This window comes from Xiphias gladius, chromosome 9 (genome assembly GCF_016859285.1).
Source record: "Xiphias gladius isolate SHS-SW01 ecotype Sanya breed wild chromosome 9, ASM1685928v1, whole genome shotgun sequence".
Lineage (NCBI taxonomy): Eukaryota > Metazoa > Chordata > Actinopteri > Istiophoriformes > Xiphiidae > Xiphias > Xiphias gladius.
The window spans coordinates 3,724,395-3,745,335 of NC_053408.1; the positions used below are offsets into that span (position 1 = coordinate 3,724,395).

Sequence of the window (20,941 nt, forward strand, 5' to 3'; positions counted from 1 at the left end):
GCTGGTTGCAGCTCGACATAGTTTTTGTAGTAATTTCATTTGAGCCTTGGGTGACAAATAGATGGTAATGAAACTAAAATTATGATGAACTGTTTCCTTTTTGATAAATTTATGATGGAAGGACGTGGACATTAGAGACATGAGGATATGTAAGACCACCTTATTATCAATAATACCCAGGGGAAATAAGTGTAGTACTTTCCTATTTATTCCCTTTTAAATGTTGGATGTAGAGCTAAAATGATGACAATTAACCAATTAGTCAATCGACAGAAAATTAATCCAGAACTATTTTAATAATTGATTCATCGCCTCAGCCATTTTTCAAGCAAAATGACAAAAATTTGGTGGTTCAAGCTTCTTAAATGTGAGAATATGAAGCTTTTTTTAATCTTACATGATAGTTAACTGTCTCTGTGTTTTGGACAGCTGATCAGATAAAACTACCACTTTGACACCACCACCGACACAATATTGGGCATTTTTTAATATTTTCTGACACTTAGAGATTAATGGATCAATCAAAACAACCAGAGTGGCACACAGTGGAGCACATACCTCTGCCAAGGTGAAAAATACGCTCTCTCGCAATGTTAAGGAAAGTGATTTAAAAAAAAAAAAAAAAAAAATCCTGGATCCCTTTAATCAGATCCACACCAGAATTTGTTCCGGATTCTTACATGGCCCGTTCACCATCCCTCTACGAAGTTTGGTGCAAATCGGCTCAGTATTTTTTGCATAATCCTGTTGACAAAAAAAAAACAAAAAAAACTAACCTACTCGAAAATGCGCACAGTAGATCGCAGACCTCCACCAGGGTCTCTGTCAAAGAACCTACACCAAACTTCAGAGGAAAAAAAAAATTCAAATTCATAGCAAATGATCCTGATCTGTCCCAAAATTAATGGGCTCTTGCCTGGCCCATGCCCCATTCGTCAATCGTGTTCAGTGCAAATACGTTTAGTACTTTTTGCGTAATCCTGCTGACAAATAAACAAACAGACAAATGAAAACATAACATCCTTGGTGGACGTTAGATTTTTCAGATGAATGAATGAAAATAGTCATCAGTAGCAGCTCTAGTAGGATTATTAAGATAACAGGTGCTTCCGATTTTTCTTCTGGTCATACTTTACATACTTTATTAATCCTGAGGGAAATTCAAGTGTCAATGATAATTTGAAGGAGTAGCTCAGCTGAGATATTAAACTTAAAATATCATTTACTAAAAAGGTAAAACAAAACAGCCATTTTTTAATACGAATTTTCCCCGGGGAAAGCTTCTGAAATGTAAATATGTGCTTGCTTCATAGTCATCCCTGATATTTTTGGGCTATGGATTGTAAATATGTCAACATGGAGAAATTGTGATGGACATTTTTCAGACAATCTATAGACCAAACAACTAATGGATTAATTGAGAACAAGTTGGCACATTAACCAATAATCAAAGTAATTGTTAGTTGCACTCCTAATGGTTGAAGATTCAGAACAAAAGACCCACACAACAGAGTAAACAACAATTCATTTAATAATTAATCTTTGTGGTCTCTAGGGGAGGGGTTTGAAAGGTATAAAATGGTCATATTAAAATAATCGACCCAGTCTTTTCCCTCTCAGGATACCCACTGCCTGGTTGTCTTTTGACACGTCCTTATATTTTTTTTTTTTTTTTTTTTTTTTTCAGTTCTTCAGCAGATGTCCCACTTATCCATGTATATAACTTATTTTTGTTGATGAAACAACTCGACAGTTCAATGTACAAGGCTCCCATAGTCCCAAATGGATATAGCACACAACCAGTGACACACAGGCAAACCTCCCTCTCAGCATAATAAAGTCGTAGATGAGATCCTTGAAGAGGCCAGAGGTTGCAATCGATTAGGCTGAATGTTCACAAGCATTAAAAAGTTTTCTGTGAAGCAAGCCTTCTGCTTTGTCTTTTGCATGATTTGAAACATATTACTACCTGGGGAGAGAGTACTGGTTGATACCCGAAACAATGACAAATAACATAACAGTGAATATATTTATTATTATAGAAGATAATTAATGTTAAGAATAATAATTACAAAGGCAATTTCTCTAGACTACTATAATCTGGTCCTGCTCGTATAGTCAAGAGGAGACTGGGAAAAAGTTACAGGAAGCTCTAAAATACTGTGTTGACTCACACAGCACAGTTCATTTCGCCATTCATCCTTTGAAAATAAAAAACAAGCCAAAAAAAGGTTGAATCTCATTGCCAGTGAAGCTGGGGGTTTGGGGTTAGATTTTTGGGTAAAGCAGGAAACTGAGGTACGATGCTTACTGATCTTCATTAAATGGTCTCATCAGTAATCTGTCTTTTCACAATGACAAAAAGACACAAAGACAGAACAGAAAGCACCACTTTACCACTGTATTTCTAAAAACCCTCATCCACAATACCCTAATCACTGATTTATGCAGAAGAGGGCTTTATAATATCCCATGAGTTAATGAAGCTGAGAATGAACCTTCGACATGTTCTCAAAGTGTAGATCCCACTGGAAGTCATTTCCAATTTCCAATCCAGAAAAGGCTTGCTTAAGCATGGATCATAATTCACCTGACAAATGAAAAAAGCGGTCCTCTGCCTCTTCTTACAGCTTTCGAAAGAACTGTAATAACCAACAGCCAGTATAAAATAAAAATACACCAAGGATGCACAGAAACCATGTACCTTTAAATTGCACTGATAGAGCCATTGGGCATATTCCAAGTCACACTGATGAGTCTTGCATTTCCCTCCCTACCATCACCTCCAGCCAGTCATGGTTACCCTTTTCTGTGGGGGACTGAGCTGGTATGGTTGTTTAACTGGAAGGGCAGGGTTTAGTAGTCTGCAAGAGGAAAAGGGGGGAGGTTGAGAGCAGCACAGTGATCCTGACATGTCCCTGAATCTCCTCCAGTGTTGTCCCTGTACTATCTGGACTCTCCATCTTTGTGGGCGCTGTACAGTGCCAGCTCACCTGGCCCTCCAAGTCTGCGGGGAGGTGTGGACGACCGGCTGGTGATGGACGGAATGAGTGGAGGTGGTGCCCCCACTGACAGAGCTCCCACCAAGCCTGCAGGGGTCTTTGCCAAGATGCCGTTGGGCACGTGGTGTGGGTTTAGTGGGCCTAGACGGGAGTAGAGGCCCGCATGGTGCTGAGAAGCAGCAGAGGCTCCTGGGGGAAGCGTGTGGTAGAGAAGGCCAGGGTGGAGCTGCTCCAGGTGAGCGGCAGTAGCAGCATGAGACGGGCTTGGGATGTGAGAGCCAGCAGGGAGGTGTGGGTGCATCCCAAAGTAGCGAGCCCGCTCAAAGTCTTCCCTCAGGATCTGGGCACGCTGCTCCTCATCAATAAGTCCTCCTCCTGGGGGTCCAAGCTGATGATGAGGGCGGTCAAAAGGATGGGCCATTAGGCCAAACTCTTGGCGGACAGCAGAGGTGGAGGCAGTAGAGGTAGAAGTTGGAGGGTGGTGAGGGTTGGCTGCTGCTGCGGCGGCTATCCTCTCTGCCTCCAGAAGGCGCTGATGCTGGAACAGCCGGGCCAGGTGTGGATCGGATCGCAGGGCTAGATGGGGGTCAGACCGAAGTGCCAAAGCCTCCCTACGATGCTGATGTTGCTGATGAGCTGCCAGCTCCCTCCAGGGGTCCAAGGTGAAGCTATGAGGACCCTGTGATGGTCCTTGGGGTGGACCATGGGGGAAACGTTCTCCTGGACCCACTACCAGCCCTGCAGCTCCTGCCGTGCTCCCCAGATACGCTTCAATGGCTCTTGAGCGGTCCAGCAAGGAAAGGTGTTGGTGGGAAGGAGGGTTTGGAGTGGGTGGTGGGAGGGGAATACCAGGAGTGGGAGTCAGTGATAAAGAGGAGGAGGAAGGGGTACCAGAGCTAGGGTGGTGTGGATGGCTGTTGGGGCGGTCAAAACTGTGGTTGGGCGCTGGGGGAGGCAAGGTGATGGGGATGTGCTCCGGTTCCTCTTTCCGCTCCTCTTTGACTTTAACTGGCGGGAGAAGCAGCGGAGGTTTGGAGACAGGTGTTGTGGTCCGGTCAGACTTCCTGGCCTGAGACAAAGAAGTGACAGAGGCAGAAGCTGCAGAGGAAGCAGGGAGGTTGCCATCTCTTTGGGAGTGTGAGGGTTCGCTGTGGAGGCTATGTGCTGTCGGGGCCAGTTGGCGGGAGTAAAGGTCCGAAGGAGATGGCGCTGAGCGATTGGAGGGTGGGGGAGTAGTGAGCACAGAAGATGAGGAAGACCGTGGTCTGTCCCTGTCTGCTACTAAAGATGAAGGGCCAAGAGGAGGTGCTCGTGAAGACACTGTTGGCAGCGGCCTCTTGTCCCCATCTCTGTCTCGCTCGCGGTCTCTGTCTCTGTTTAAGCTGCGTGTCAGGTCCTCAATAGGCCCACCGCCCCCCCCCAGGGCACTGCTGTGGCCATTAATGTGGGAGACTGGGGTGCTACTGCGGGGCTTGAAGGAGGGGGCAACCGGGGACATTCTCACAGGTTGTCGGCCATACAGCATATTGTCTCTGCAAAACAAAGTGTACAAAAGTTATATCATGAAAATCTTGATTTGTAAAATATCTGTTGTCCAAAGTTCAGACCACGCCAAATTTAAAGCAGTTAGAAAACATTTAATCAACACAACTATGTTAAGTCAATTTTAATATTAAACACAAGAGCCCCAAAATAGCAGTACTTAAAGCCAGTCATACCAGCATTGATCGTACAAACTCAACCAGGGCACAGTATTTCACTTGAATTTGTGGACAAACTGCTCCAAGATACAGGGATATGAGAAGAAATATTTGCTGTTTCCTGTTGTTACATCTATTTTTATGTATGTTTTATTGTGGAATTTTTTAAGTTTTTCTCCATGTGCTATTTCCCATTTTTGCCCTAACATGTCACTTTCTCAGTGGGAACTCTCAACCACAGGACTCCACCTCATGTTTAAAAAATAAAAATAAATAAATAAATCAAAGCTATTACTTTACCTTTAAAGCCAATATTAAAATCAGCTGAATGTCATACCTGTCCTTTTCATCCTTGATGTGGGGGATGTCTCTCCTCTCTCCGTCCTTCCCTCGATCCCTCTCGTCCCTCTTGTCTGCCCCTTTAGCCCAGCTGTGGCCAACAGGGAACCCAGATGGGCCGCCGTGTAGACGGTTCCATGTGTCATGATGGTTGGGTGTGGACAAACCCCCGACCACACTGGCTGGTGAGTCCTTAGGGCCAAACATGGAGCCCGCTGCAGACAAAAATGACTTTGTTAGAAAATAAAACAGCATAGTGGTTAATGGGTACAAGCGATTTAAGCAACTGTTTTTACCGTAAAGCTCTCAAATAAAATATTTTTATAAAACTGCCATCTTGTGGAAGTAAAAAATACATGCTTTACATCAGGTGTCGGCTTTTAATATGAAACTTGTGCACATGATTATCAAGTCAGTTATTTCAAGTTAACACAAGTAAGAACACTTAAACACACCTAAGTGAGAGTTTTTTTTTCTTCTTCTAAACTTGTGTGAATTACTTGAACAAGCTCTTTTACAGTATTAAAACAAGTTGGTCCTTGCTAAATGATCAAACCTCTTGAAACCCTTTAATTGATATGGTTTAGCAACGCACACTTTAATGAATGATCTCTCCCAGTTTAGTCTAGTTGTTCAAACACAACTAAACAATAGGGTAACCTCCCAATAAACCATGACTTTTTTTTTTTTCAAATTTGACAAAAAAGTCTAATCCATGCTTTCATGTTAACTTTCATCGTGGCTACTCAAATTGACGCATCCAATCTTGTACTTTATCAATGACAAAGCCCAGCACAGCCATTCACAGCATGTCTTCAATAGAGACAGCGGAGCTGTAGCTGTGCTGTGGGATACTTGCCAATCAAATTGTGTCCAAAAGACAAAAAACTATCAGAGCTGAGTGCCTGGTCAGATTCTTAGTCTTGTTTACAGATTATTCCTGATTTCATAATAATTTAGTTTTATACTGCATAGAGTTCTTGTATGATTGTTTTTGTTAGACAATGTTATACACCTGATGTATTTTAGAAACATTTCTAGAGAAACACATTTGTATTCTCAGCAATGTAACCATAAACAAAAGTAGTAGAAGTACCTTTAGTACACATAATGGCACCAGGATTTTTTTTTTCCCCTCAAAAATTCAAAAAATGCCCAGGCCTAGATCAAAGCTGCACTGGTAGTAGTAAAAGCAGGGAGATGGAAATCTCCGAGGCTCCGTTAAAGCTTTAATATGCTTTTATTACAGTAGGCTTTTATCAGAACCAGATATTTAGTTTGCCACAGAATATCTGCTGTAATTGTTTCACAGTTAAGCCAGGCTCAGACTTCAGACGTTTAGGGTGATTCTAACCAGATTCAACCCCGATTCAATCCTCCCGACAACCTGAGGACAAATTTGGTCTGGGACCTTGGTCGCCACCAATGTTCGGCCCAGATTATCTGGTAATGTGAGGGATTTACAGATTCAGTCTTAAACCTCCTGAACGGTTTGCAGACTCATTAGTACTGCCCCAATTAACAACAAACATGTTTGATACTTGGGAGTTAAAATTTGGATGATTACGTCAATCCTGGAGCAGCTGAAGGTGTTGCCAAGCAACAGTAAACATTACGTTGATTGGCATTATGTTAGCCAACATAGCGTTGACAGATATTAAACTGACCAGTTCAACCTGTGTTGACCCCATCTCCCTGTCCATTTTCTCATCCAGACTCATAATTTGTGCTTTTGTTTTTTCCTGACTGCAAAGTATTACTAACAATACAGCAAGTTTGAGCACCGCAGTCTCGATTTTGTTTACATCTGCCTCCCCGTGAGATGAACTCATTTGAGGTGGTGAATTGCACCATGACTTCTTCCGCTGGCACGATAATCCTTATATCCTGTAGTGTGTGATGCACTATTATTTTCAAATCTTGTAGTGTGAGCATGTATGAGATTAGAGAAAATAATCTGAAGTTTTTCCTTATGTGAGTGATGCATCCTGATTTTCAAAATCGGTTACGATTTTAAAACTCCTGTAGTCTGAGCTCGGCTTCAGTCAGAGATTTCTGAGAAGACTGAAGTGTCAGTTATTTTTGAGACAGAGAAACTGTTAACAGTGTTGTTTCAGCCTGCTCACATCTACAATTAAACCACGCGCTACTGCAATGTCACAAGATACACTCACAATATCTATTGTATACTTTTCTTGCTCACTGTGAATTGTGGGTTAAAAATGGCTTGAGAGGATGGTAACCAGCCATAATCATAAATCTCTCTCATGAGGCTGGCAGGCTACCCTGAAATTTTATCATTTTCTTTGGAAGCAACCACGTCCCCAGTTCCTGTTTTCAATACTTCTAACATTTACCGTTACAACCCACAGATTAGTTTAGTAGCAGATTAGCTGACTGTGAGTATAGGACAGAAGTAGCTACCATTTGGATTAAAACCCCTTACCAGTAAACCACAGTAACTTTGGTGTTATTTTGTCTTCTTCTAATGCTGTTTACCAGCTGTCATTTATGATATTTAGATATAATGTTAATAAAGATGTCAGATTTGTTGTGGTACCGTTTACGGAAGCCACTGCAAAAACTTGTAAAACTGTATTAACTAGCAAAGTGTGACAATAATGAGGTCATGCTTATATGCGTGAAAATACAGTAATAGTGTAAAATGCCTCGCTTTCCGTGCACCAACTCTGTATTGAACCGAAATGTCAACCACAATAGGTGCAACTCCACAAGTCACAACAAGCTCATCATCATTTCTCATTAGCAGAGTATGGGAGAGCTTCTCCAATCACAGTAAACGTGCCAATTTTTTGCGTTTTATGATAATGCCCCACTGAGACGAATGTGTTAACGATTTATACGTTTAAAAAAAAAACACATTACATACAGCATTACACGGACGAGAGAAGTGATTATTCTCCACACACACACACACACACACACACACACACAATTATTCGACTAAATCTACTTTTTCTAATCAACTTTTCACAAGTTCCAAGTATTAAATCAGTGATAAGTAGTTATCACAGACTCTACGTACTCGTTCACGTGGTTGTATATATTGTACGTGACAGTATCTACCATAATGACAGAGTTCAGGCCTTAGTAGCAGAACTTGAAGGACAGGTTTGGATTTTTTCAGGCCCGTCTGTCCGTCCTTCCGTCAATCTGCTTATTCAGTGTGTAAATGTGACAATGTTTTGGGCTGATTTTTCAGTTAGATCTTAGAAACATATTTTGGTAAGTAAATTTCACTTCAATAACATGACTTGTTATTATTCAACAATCTTAATTTCTCCAGCAATTAACAATTTGTCGTTAATTTGCTCATTATTTTTAGCCAAATGTTACATTCATAAAATGAAATTCTTGAAGTTACCATCAAAGAAAAACAAAAAACAAAAAAAGAGATCTAAGCATATAACAATATCAATTTCAAAAACCTGTAACAAAAAATGTATTTATAAAAAAAATAAAAAAATAAAAACTTATGCACACTTTAATATTATTAGTGATTAAATAAACCTGTTGTGTGGATTCATATGTTTGTTATTTTTAATTTTTTCTTTCTCTCTCTCTATAAATATTTCTGACATGGAACAAGATAAGCTAATCTTTGTTTTCTAACTCTTTGCCAAGTGAATATTGTGCTACATTCCTGAAGACTTTGTTTACAAAATGTATTGTTCAAAAAATGTTTCTCAATAAATTAAAAAAATAAAAATAAAAATCCATCATTTCCTGGGTCACTTTTCGTTTGTTTTTTCGTTGTAACATAGTTTAGGACACCAGACAGACACGTTGATTCCTCCTGGTGAAAGATCCTGTAATTTGTGACCCGCCTGTCGCTGATCAGTCATGCAGTGTCCAAATCACAACGATAAAGATTCCTGATTACAAGAGAGCAAGTTGTGTAGTGTGTTTTAAAGTCATGTAGTGTGTGTGTGTGTGGCATTATTGGTTGCTGTAATTATTCCTCCTACATATACTGACCATGATGTGATCCTTTCATACAACTGCAACTATACTGTTAAAAATAGTGGACAAAAGTCCACAGTATTCCATCCAAAAATACATTTCATATTTCATCTGAAACTAATGAGGCCCCAGCTGTCTGTGTTAGCCGAACAGAGTAAGGATCGTCTCAAGTTCCAGCCTTTTTAGTTGAATCTCCCTCTGTGTGGTTCCCAGACAGCTTTTCCTTGTTGAGTCGCCACGGGGCACCTCCTGGTAGCTGCATCAAGATTTGTTGCCAGTACAGAACATCAGCGATAAATCTACACGACACAGGTAGGATGAAGATACCCCCTTGATTCGACTAACTCAGACGGCAGAAGCTTCATATTAGTTTAAGCTTAACTTTACAAATGCATTTTTAAACTGGACGACGACTGTGGATTTTTTCCCCAATTTCATAAGTGGAGTCCCATTAGGAAGGGATCACTTCAAGTTGATGTGGAATGATTACACCAAACAAGCAGGCTGACTTTAGCCCTGCGGGAGAAAAATGCAACCCCCTTATTCAGTCCAGTGACAGAGTGGGGGTGCCAACCCAGGGGACTCCAGAAAAGAGAAAAACAAAACAAAACAAACAAACAAAAAAACAAAACACATGGTCCTGCAGCAAAAAAGCTTAAGTTGGATCAATTTTGGCAGGAAGATTAAGTCACTGGGCAACATGCTGTTTGTGGCCAATCAAATATATGCAAGGGCGCATATTATTGATAAATTGCTTTGTAGAGTCAACGCCGTACTTCTACCGTTTACCTCATGAATGTTGCAATGAAAGATAAAAACGACTACAGCCAGAGTTGTAAAATCCTGTCTCAGGGTTTTGGCATCTGACAAGCCTTCAAATGCTCTGCATTGCATTTCACTGTCTGAGCCGTACGTGAAGCTACACACCACTACCAACACAGCCCCTTTCGCTGTTTTAAACGCAGAGTTGTTTTTGGTCACAACGCCCACTAACTCCCTCAACACACATGTGACACACATCTGGGGATTGTTTCAAGAAAGACTTGAACAAATTCAAGCCTTTCCTTTAAGTCTTGTGTTACAAGGCTAAAGCTATTGGGAGACTGACCCAGTGTGGGGCTGCCAAGTCCTCCAAAGGCACCAGAACCCAGGGCTCCCAGCGGGGTAAAAGGTGGGGAACGGCCATACGGATCTAAAACACACAGGCAGATAAACATTATAACAACACTGTACCAGTACCAACAAATATACAGTTGATTCTCATTGATCTGATGTGTATTTTTAAGTCGCTCTTACCCAAGTGTGCAGTTGGTGCGAGGAAAGAGGAGTGGGGCGTTGATGGAGAGATGAATGGAGCTGAGGACGGATTGACTGCACCTAAGGAAAAGAAGTAGTAGTAAAACAAAACAGTGTCACGAGTAATCAAATCAAGCGCATCAAGCTACTCACACACTTCATGCTGTGACTCAGACAGCAATGCTGCAGGAGCTGTCAGACCTCAGGGATGTGAGGACAGGACGAATGAAAAAGATAATGACAGGTAGTCTGAGAAGGAATTGACGAGTTCTTCAAGAAAACAGTCAAAATTATGTGTGCAGGAGTGAAATACTAAAAAACATAACTAAGGAAAATATAATCCAGAAAGCTTGAGGTTTTTTTTTGTCATTAAGCATATTTGTCCTTATACATCCGTCAAGTTGTCAAATCAACAATAAAATCGCATTCGGTCAGCTGTTCTTGAGGAACAAAAATGCTTAGACATGCACCTGCAGCTGAGAACAGACTGGGAGGTCTGGTCAGGTCATGAGTGGGAGGAAGTGCTCCTCCTATGGGCCCCAGGGGGCCGAGTCCCCCAGCTCCAGGAAGACGGGCCAGCAGGTCACTACGGAAGTCCAACTTGTGAGGATCAGCCTGCATCAGCTGAAAGAGGTGGGCAGAAAAGTTAACCTGGCATTTTAAGGGGTCACAACACTTTCTATTTGAACCCTCCTATGTCTACTGTGAAAATCTCACTGGAAGATAACTACTTTTGGCAACTGAAATTTATTTCAAGGAAAATTACAACACATGATTTCAATAAGAAACACATACCTTTACTTTTTTCTGATGGCTTAAAATCATCCAGGCCACATATACATGCATAGCACACCATTTTCCTGGTTTCTGCACAGCACAAAAAAAAAAAAAAAAAAAAAAAAAAAAAATCACAAGCGTTTACTATGTTATTCCATGATTCTTGCATGTACAATTTTAAAGCCTTTGCACACAGAGTCAGATGTCCCTCTTCTTGTTCAGAAATATCTCATCTAACCTCTCCACAAGATTTGGGTTTCCTGCTGGAGATAAAGTAACTTGCTAGGGCTCAGTATGAGTTTGGGAATATATAAAAAAAAAAAAAAAAGTCAGTGAAAAATGCATAAGTAGGGATAAAGGAAAATCATGGAGGAAAGTACAACTATATACATTATAAATGGGGTAATTTCTGGGTCTGAAAGATCTAACTGGGTGTGCAAGGGCAGAGAATAGACCAGTAGCAGTCAAGATTACAAGTGAGATTAGTGCAAAGAGTGAGCAAAGCAGTGAGAAAGTAAAACAGGCTGAAGGTTTTAAGGAGCCAAGGGATTCAAAAACATCTGTTTTTGCTTACATTACTGACTTTCAACGATGTCCCAAATGGATCAGTTAGCTACAAGAGAACAGAAGTGTAAAACCACTTTTAATCATCACGTCTCACTCTTTATCAGAAATAGTTTTGCACTCTTTACTGCACTGACTAGGCCCATGTTGCAGCACATCCTAGCCTAAACTGGCTTTCCTCATCAGTATTTTTATGCAAACAAAAGAACATCACTGGAGGAATGATGAAAACAGGTTGTAAGTAAACATACTGTCCTTACCCTGGGGTCTTTGGGCTGCAGGTGGTGAGGCACAACCCCAAGTCGTGCGGATATATCAGGACCCGTTCCCTGAGGGACAAGAGGCTGTCACACACAGCACAACACATCAGCCACAACCTACTGATCTAGAGGTCTACAACTGATTAACATCTGACATTATTCTTTACTTTTTCAGCGCTATTTTTCATGTGTGGCACCCCTGCTGTATGAGGGTCAGTGCTCCTCAATAAAAACAACCCTCCCTAAGACTTCTCATTTGTTATCAAACACACTTCATATTTATATCTTCTTTCATCTTTCAGTGTGGGTGAACAAATGAACCGTCAGTTTGGTCAATGTTGAGACATGTGCCATTTCCCCCTAACAAAAGGACATCTAGTGTGAGCCCAGGACTAAGCCATAATACAAAAAGGCATAAAGAGAGTTATTCCCACCTTTGGCTGGAATGCTCCTTGCAGGGAGCTGAAAGGCCCGGTGGGAGGAATCACAGGCTGGATACTCGGCACTGAGGGCGGCAGGTACTGTGGAAAGAACTGCTATGACACAGACAAACATATATATCTAAGTGAGCACTTAACAGCTGAATTAGTATAATAAATGCATCGTTCCATGAGTCTTAGGAACTGAAATGTCTCTCAGCCTTTATCGTTTAATCTGTAAATCGTCACCATTTAAATAATCAGTAAGATGACACAAGATACTCACAGGGTGTCGGTACAGCCCATCCATTTTGCCTGCATACTTATCAAACTGAAAGACAAAAGCAGAGCGTGGGTTAAAATATTTAAAAAAAAAAAAAAAAGGTCCACATTCCAGCCACACTGGAATTTCAAGTATGACACAGATGTTCAGCATAACAGCAGAGAGCATCTCACCAGAGGCGGTGCAGTAGCTGTGGGGTGCAGGAAGGGCGTGAAGTGTTGATGCGTGTGCGTGTGTTGGTGCTGGTGGTTGTGCTGATGGACCTGGAGGGCCAGGGGCGGGATGCTCGGCTGGTTTTGAGACGTCCGGCATGATGAACCCGGCGTTGAGCTCGATGCCGATGGACCACCAGGAGTGGAGCGGCCCACAGCCGCTGCATTATTCTCAGTCCCTGGCACACTGCGTCTGCCCTCGCGCTCTGGTGAATGAAAGAATTGAGAGTCTTAGTCTTAATATGGAATTTCCTGGGCTATAGAGGAAGGTGTCAGATAAGAACCAAAAATCACAGATTGGCTCGTAAATGTTAGTGTTGATACATTATGGTTTGCTTTTAACACTTGCTAGATTTAATCTGACAGACAAGAATAACACATTTGTGATTTTTAAGGCGCATCTTATCCTGTCTCCAAATACCCTACAGTCAAACGTGCAGCCCTCTGCTTTATACAAAGAATGCAATACTTGCTGGGCTGAATCTGTGATCTGATCTCAGTTCATCAATACACAACTTCCTCAACACCCAAGAAAACCAGCAGAGGAAGTCTTGGCTTGGTCTGTATTAGTAACATAATAGTCACTGTGTTCCCATGAGAAGCTGAACGGCCAAGAGACTGTAACAGCAGTGAAAAGTAGCAGTCTTGGCTGACTGTACCTGCTGCTGTTGTTGAGTGGGCAGGACCTTGTAGCAGAGGTGGAGGGGGAGGCAGGCCAGGTGAGGACGTGTACAGGGTCCCAGAGCTGGCTCGGGATGGGGGTCGGAGTGGCCCTGAGGATCCTGAGCCCCTACTGTAGTGCATCGACACACTGGTGGAGGGAGTCGGGGGGTGCATGGAGGATGAGGAAGACGCAACAGATGAAGCCGATGATGGCAGTTTGACTGGGGTGCTGCTCCTGAGAGGAAGAAAGGTTAAGTATGACGAATGAATCATGTTTGCCTTTTCTAGGACACAAAAAACCGTTTGCAGAAAATGAATCGAGGAGGTAAGACTCAAAATAAAGAGTAAAACTTAAATCTCAAATTAACACAATGTAGGTACTCGCAAGTAACATACCTGTTGTTGATGCTGTAGATGGAGTGAGATCGTCCGGGCAAAGTGAGGAAGGGCTTGTGTTTGGAGAGTGGAGGGCTGCCGTTGTGGTGACTTCCGTTACTGTTGATCGGGCTGGGCCTGGGGACCGTGCCTGAGGCTGTGACCGGAGAGTGGGAAGGCAGGCGGAAGGAGGCAGAGGAGGTAGAAGACGAAACAGGCTCTGGGAAATGCAGCTCCAGACTTTTCTCCTGACTTCGCTCCAGGCCAGATACTCGCGGGGTCACCATCAACCGTGAGACACCACCACAACGGGCCGGTAGAGATGGGCAGCTTTTGCCCATGGATGTGCCCATGTTTGAGGGGGCAGGCTCCACAACTAAAATAGAGAATAGCGGTCAGCATTTTGCCTTTCTCCACATTATATAGTGTACAGTGACAGGAGTGAGGGAAAGAAATGTAAACAGAGGGGTTCCAAACCCAGAACATGAGATAGTGTTTAATGATAGACATCTTCACAGGTCCAACATTTTGGATGTCTAAGCCAATCTTTTTTTTTTTTTTAAAAAGAGACAGATAGAGACACTCTGACCTGAGGGCAGTCAGAGCAGGTACGAAACGGACCCGAGGATAATTAAACCCAAACCGAAATTAGGGATTTACCGATCCCATCGGTCAGCATCGAGGCCATTACTGACCTCATTGAGAGGACTGGGCGTCAGCCAAACGTGACAGCTCCACATTAAATTTGTTTGTCACTGTCTCGTTTGTTTATCACTGTCGTAATAAAATTCAGTGTTTCTGCAACATTAATTAAGTTACAACAGGCCGCCGACTCAATTTTTGGCACCATCGTGATGCACCACTGATCAATGAGCAGCGGCCTGTGATGATTATGACACACCACATGATCAGTCCTGATTGGATGAACATGGGTTTTAAGACATATTGACAGACAAACCCGAGATAAATAAACAGGACCCTAGCCGACCTGATTAGGCCGCAGGTTTGGGTTTTGATCACTGGAAATTAAGTGGACCCGTACAGAGCTGTCCAGTTCTTTCCATGTCACAGTGCAATAAGAACATGTTATTGCTTCTGGTATTTGAATAAATCACTTTCTGGATGTATGCTGAGGCACAGAAACTCAAATCATGATCAACTAAATCCACACCATGGAACGCCAAACAATTCATCTTTCATTTCATATCGTGTCATCGTACATCACTGTGTATGCTGGATCCCTCTGTAATTTTTCTGATTGTCTAAAATCAGTGCCACAGCATCGCTTTGAACCAAAATGTAATGATACAAGAATAAAAACAAGCGTGGCTACCTATCTACTTTTCTGTTAAGATCTAAATATAGCCACGCAAGGGCCCATCGGCTGACACATCATCGTTTCATGAATGTGAAACAGCAGAAAAAATAAAATTTGGTGGACCAGATTTCTCATACCTTTTCTAGTGCTGACTGTGAACACTGGATCCATGTCATTGTCAGAAGCCTGGAGTTGGACAAAAAAAAAAAAAAAAAAAAAAAAAAAGATTTCATTAGAATTATGCTCTACCTATACTCAATGAAGTTCAACATATCAATCAGCAATATAAATAAATTATGATACCACATCAAGATTGAAAATATGACAGTCTGTTGTAGCACTACTGACTTATTTTTTTCCCCATACATTAATACTGTTTTGATTTTTTTTTTCTCAACTAAGTAATGGCAACAAAGTTCCTTCAAAGACTATGAAAAACAGCGAAAACTGTATTAGGGGCCTTGCATTCATTACTTAAAAAGAAAAAACTAATTAATAATCATAAGATTACAAGTGAGCATTACACACCTTATCTCCTGTATCACTCTCAGTGTCACACTGAAAGAAGAGAGGAAAAAAAAAAAAAAAAAATTCAGATTTGCATCCATTAGAATATTTTGGGCAATGTGCAGTTTTGAAGGCATTTGCAGAAATTATGCACAACACTGATACATGAGAACATCACATTTAGAAACTTACAATGTAGCCTGTCTCCAAAGGGTGTCCCTAATAAAAAAAAAATTCAATAATTCAATATTATTAGCTCCGATAGTTTTCAATTAGGTTTTAAATATGGCTAAATGGAAAAACTGATATAATTTATTGTGATTAAACATTGAAAAATGTAAAATATGTTTACATAAAATTATCTTTCCTGGTTGAAAGGAATCACCCTGCATTGCTTAATTTAAAAACACCCTTGAATGATAGGTGTTAAAATTTGTGCAATAGCGTGTGTGTAAACCAGTTTAACGAGATCATTTTCAGTGGCAGGAAATACAGGTCAGCAGCACTACAGAAATGCGAACACAGCTATGTGATTAAGAATTAGCTCAACCTCTAACATGACAAGATGAAGATGAAAACATTACAGCTCGGCAGTGCCATAGCTGTATCAGTTCACCTCTATCTTTCTTCTTTTATTTCTACTCTTGTTCCAGCAGCTGCTGGAGTAGCTGTGAGGGGCTCCTTCCTCCGGCTCTGACAGTGGCCCTCCGCCGTTCTCCTCTGGCCCTCTCTTTCCCTTGTTCCTCCTTCCCAGCATATCAGTGCGCTGACTGGGCTTCAGTGAGCAGTCCATCTGATAAAGGAGAAAGAAAAATCAGTGTTTACGTGTCTACCAAAGAGCATGAATGTTCATGCCTGAGGCCAAAGACCATAGGCTAGCAGACCTCATTCCTGCATTATTTTTACTCTGAGTGAAAGCAAAAATAGAAAAGACCAGAATGATGTAATGCAGCCTAAAAGAGACTATTACTTCAGCTGTTTGTGTGTAGACTCAATTATATGGTGTGTTTTGAGATTTCTTTTTTTTTTTTTTTTTTTTTTAAACGTGGATGTGTTGAACTGGACCTCTTTTTTAAAAAAGAGGTCTTACTAATAGTGTGTCAATCTTATTAATAAAATAGAAGACCAAAGCAAAAGAAAAAATTTAACACAAAACCGTGTCCTGTAAAATCTGTAAAAAATTACTTAAGTTCAATCAACACCTCAAAAGTCCACAATAAAAAAAATACTAAATTCACAAAAGAACACAGATATTAGAGTACACTGCAGTGTACAGGGGTTCCCATATTTCTGATCATATAGTATCTCCACTCATCTACACCAGGAAGTCAAAAGATAAATGTGAGGAGTTGTGAGATGATTACCAAGTTAGGAAAGAGGAAGAAAAAGCATCTCTGCTACAGAAAACTATTATTTCTCTCTTTTACTTTTTCTTGTAAAATACTGTAAAGTATTAACTCTTCTGGACCACAAAAACAAATTTTTTAAATGTCAATCTTTGAAAAAAAAAAAAAAAAAAGCGAATATCACTATTTCATCAAATAGCTCATAGACATAACCAGTCTGTCATGAGTAGGAGCTTCTTGGCTACAAAAGGTCACGGGCTTAAAAAAAAATTGTAAACCAGTGACTTATGTAAAAAGACAGTATGAGTTCAAAGTGTTTCCTCAAAGCTCAAGACAGCTGTGGAAAAATAAGGATGAGTTAAAAATCAAGAAAAAGGGATTATTTGTATTTAGTCAAATGTGTGGGTGCTAATAAAACAATTCCAAAGCATAAAACAAGTGCAATCCAATACAATAGTACCTCAAAATTACAAGGTGCTGCATATATTCCTAAATACTCTAAAAGGTTTTAATTCCAGTTGATAGTTAAGTGCTAAAAAAAAGACTATGTAAACTTAAAACTGTCCACCAGCTATTGCCATTACTCTGTTTGGTACATGAGTTTGGTTGGATGCTTCATTGGTTTTGAAGTTTGTCATGTTTATCATTGAAAAGGCAAAAATAGATATTTGCATTAGGAATAAAGAATAAATAAAACTCAAGTTGAAAGGTCAACATGAAGGTCACCACAGCTTGCCTGTCCAACTGGAACTTTTCATTTGACTAAATACATCTTTTACAGAACAACTGCGGGCAGGTCCTGTTATGAAATACTGTATACTGTTAATAAATTCAGGCAGGAAATTAAAAATTCTTGAAAGGATATTGACACATTCCACCAGTAAATTCTAGTAAATTTTAGCTTGTATGTTTACTTCTTTTTATTAGCAGTTTCAGATAGTGACCAACTAACAATCTTGGCATTCAAGGGTTCATTTGACTGTAAAATCAAGTTAGCCAGGAGAAAAGCGGAACCGCACGTGTGTGTGTAAAAAAGGTAGTTTTGCAACATAACCTATGGACAAATAATGTGGCTTCCTGTCTTGTTGCATAGATCAATAGCAGATACCACCGAACCCACCCAATACATATACCGTATTAAAGCTCTAAATGCATGGTGGAAACTTCGAACCAACCGAATGTTGAATCCTGGCATCCACATGTGACCATAGTTTCTTGCTCCATTTTAACGGACAGACAACTAACCTGAACAAGTTAGGAATGAAAAGTATTAGGTGAAGAGCCCCAGTCCATGTGCTTCAACAGAGTGATCTCTGCTGTTGAGGGGATAAGGTTAATAAACAAATACAGTCAAATAGCTTTGCTTTCTTTTTCTGAAAAGCCATTTGGCAGCTCATCAACACCTAACAGAATTAGAACATTAATAATTGAGGGCTCTCCAGAACCCATCAGAGGGATGCCTTGGGGTTTGGGTTTGGCCTTAGTGAAGCGTTTTCTTCAAGCAAGGACTGGTGTCAGAGTTGAGGAGTTCGATATGCTGCCTTTTCGCACCTTTGGCTGGGGGAAAGAAGGCATGATTTGAGGTGATGGAGAGGAGTAAAGAGGAAAACGACTAAAAATCTAGGTTTAAATCCCTACTGCTCCATACACGCCAATCAATTTAAATAATTTAGAGGAAAGGATTGTGCAAAATGCCCGACACGCTACATTAAAGAGTCATCCATCATTTTGTTTACACTAGTGTGGAGAATAAATGCTGTTTGATGGATGACAGCTGATGACTGGGTGTAAGACCGTTAAATGTAGACATTTACCTCTAGTGCCTCCAAGCTGATAAAGCTCGCAATGGCGAAGCCATCAATGATGTCTTCCTCACAGGACACCGACTCTCTCTTCCTCCGGCGTGGAGGCCTGTGTCTCCCAAAACCGGGCCGGCATTCTCTCCCACCGGGACCCAGGACACTGTTCGTCCCACAAGCCTCCCGATCGGAGCCTGAGGACAGGGATGTGGCCCGCTCCTCGGCCAGGTCCACTCTCCGCCTCCGCCGCTCCCTGTCTCGCTGTGAACGGGACCGTCGGCTCTGCCTGAATCCAGTGCTTCGGCTCGGGCCCTCCATGTTCAAACGGCGTCTCCTTTTGCAACTCCAGTGAGGCCAAAGGCACTTTATTCAAGTCCCGGTCCGGTGGAAGGCACCGAACCGCAAATAAAACACCACCACACAGGCCCTCGCAGGGAGCCTCTGTTAAAATGGCGTTAATGAAACCAGTGGCTATTATTTACCGTCCTTTGACAACAGTCCATTGGCATCTGTGCCGTTCTTTCGGCGGAATTTTAGTGTCATTTCAATGAAACTTAGATCCACATGGGAATTTAAATCATCCACGACACACACACACACACATACACACACACACACACATACACACAAATGTCAGGACATAGCTGATTGTGTCTCAGAGAAGGCTAACGTTAGCTAGCTAGCAAGAAATTTAACCGACAACCGCATAAGTTGTATGCATGTAAACAAAAAAAAACAAGTCTTGTTGTGTTGCCGACAAAACAGGGCAGATCGCCTCTGAATATATTTCAAAATGAAAATCACGCAAACGCTGGCAATGCTCAATACAACTCTAGGATTTCCTATATTTCTGCACACGCTGACAAATTTATTAGCAGAATGATACGGTTAGCTGGATAGCGAGGCCAATAATACAGATATCCCGCATTAACACAACGGCCGCCGTGACACGATTTCGTGTTAACGTGAAAGGCGAAGTGTGTTTTTCTTAAATTACTCCAAATTTAGGGAGTACAATGGGCTGTCTGGTTAAGTTTAAGTAGTTAATGCTACTGCTAGCTAGCTCAGTATTGACTCCAGGCAATTAGCTTTTGCTCACACGGCTAACTCGATACATTACGATATATTCAGCCCACAACATAAGAATAAAATTATATTCTTAGAATGTGTCCGGGTAATCTGACAAGCCGGACGCTACAGGGTGAAGCTAACTAATATTCAGCAGCCAAGAGAATAAATTTTCCTGCTGTCGAAATGTTAATGGCCGATAGTAATGGTTGAATTTGCATCACATCAAAAGAAAGACGTAACGTTAGCACTCCGGCTAGCCAGAGTTGGTCGGCTAAACAACAACCTCTAAATTATTTTAAAGGAAGCAGGAGGGACACGAAAGTTTTTAAGCAAATAATCACCTATATAATTATAATATTTCGCTTCTTCACACGCAATTCCTCTTCCCTTCCACCGACATCGTAAAGAAAAAAAAATTCAAGGCCCAAATATCAAAGCCTCGGTGTCGATTTCCATAAACGAGGGTGTCGGCCAAGCCCCCGTCGGGCCGGGCAGCTCCTTCATGCAGCCTTCACTGTGTAAATCCAATGTTTGGGAGAAGTTGGACCGCTCGCCGAGGTTTCCGCTCAACGACTCCCTTTTCTCACCAAATCCAGAGGGAAAATACTCACAGAGCAGGAGTGAACGGCTCCGCTGCTGCCCCTTCACAAGTTTCCACTGAATTGGAAATTTATCGTGAAAATCGGGGAGACACAACCCTTGTCAACCGTGCAGTGCATTGTGTGCGCCGTTCTTCTTCCTCACCCATCAAAGTGGCTTGTTGGCAGCTCTGCGTGTGCACACCGCCGCCATGTGGAAAGTGTATTCACTGTAGTCAGTTGCGCTCAGCACTTTGTCAGCTTTCCAGCAATCAGTTGGCTTTTTTATTTTTTATTTTTATGGGCTGTCATAAAAACAAAATTACATAAGCTCCTCTAGGCCAGAAAGAACCGTAGGACCCAATTTCAGAAGCTTAAAAGGCCCTAAAACCCACTGAGCTGTGAGAAATTTGAATTTTTGTTTGTCTAAATAGCCAACAGATGTGGA

General features: G+C 41.5%; 1 protein-coding gene across 9 annotated transcripts; it reads right to left on the reverse strand.

Annotated features, from left to right (window-relative positions):
- Window positions 1-1,513: 1,513 nt before the first annotated feature.
- On the reverse strand, window positions 1,514-20,645 carry fbrs (fibrosin). Of its 9 annotated transcripts, none has more exons than XM_040135012.1 (19): window positions 20,527-20,645; window positions 18,860-19,397; window positions 16,316-16,492; window positions 15,892-15,918; window positions 15,721-15,750; window positions 15,330-15,378; window positions 13,896-14,250; window positions 13,496-13,734; window positions 12,798-13,042; window positions 12,628-12,672; window positions 12,357-12,458; window positions 11,923-12,006; window positions 11,673-11,711; window positions 11,117-11,188; window positions 10,792-10,945; window positions 10,322-10,402; window positions 10,134-10,217; window positions 5,040-5,256; window positions 1,514-4,534 (listed from the first exon to the last, which is right to left on the reverse strand). In XM_040135012.1, the coding sequence occupies exons 2-19, from the start codon at window positions 19,160-19,162 to the stop codon at window positions 2,947-2,949; spliced, it is 3,891 nt and encodes a 1,296-aa protein (XP_039990946.1). In that variant the 5' UTR covers window positions 19,163-19,397; window positions 20,527-20,645; the 3' UTR covers window positions 1,514-2,946. The 9 variants fall into 9 exon arrangements, with proteins under 9 accessions (XP_039990946.1, XP_039990945.1, XP_039990949.1 ...); XM_040135011.1 differs by having other exon boundaries at window positions 20,257-20,645; XM_040135015.1 differs by having other exon boundaries at window positions 11,923-11,991; window positions 12,357-12,455; window positions 18,860-20,645.
- Between the last annotated feature and the right edge of the window lie 296 nt (window positions 20,646-20,941).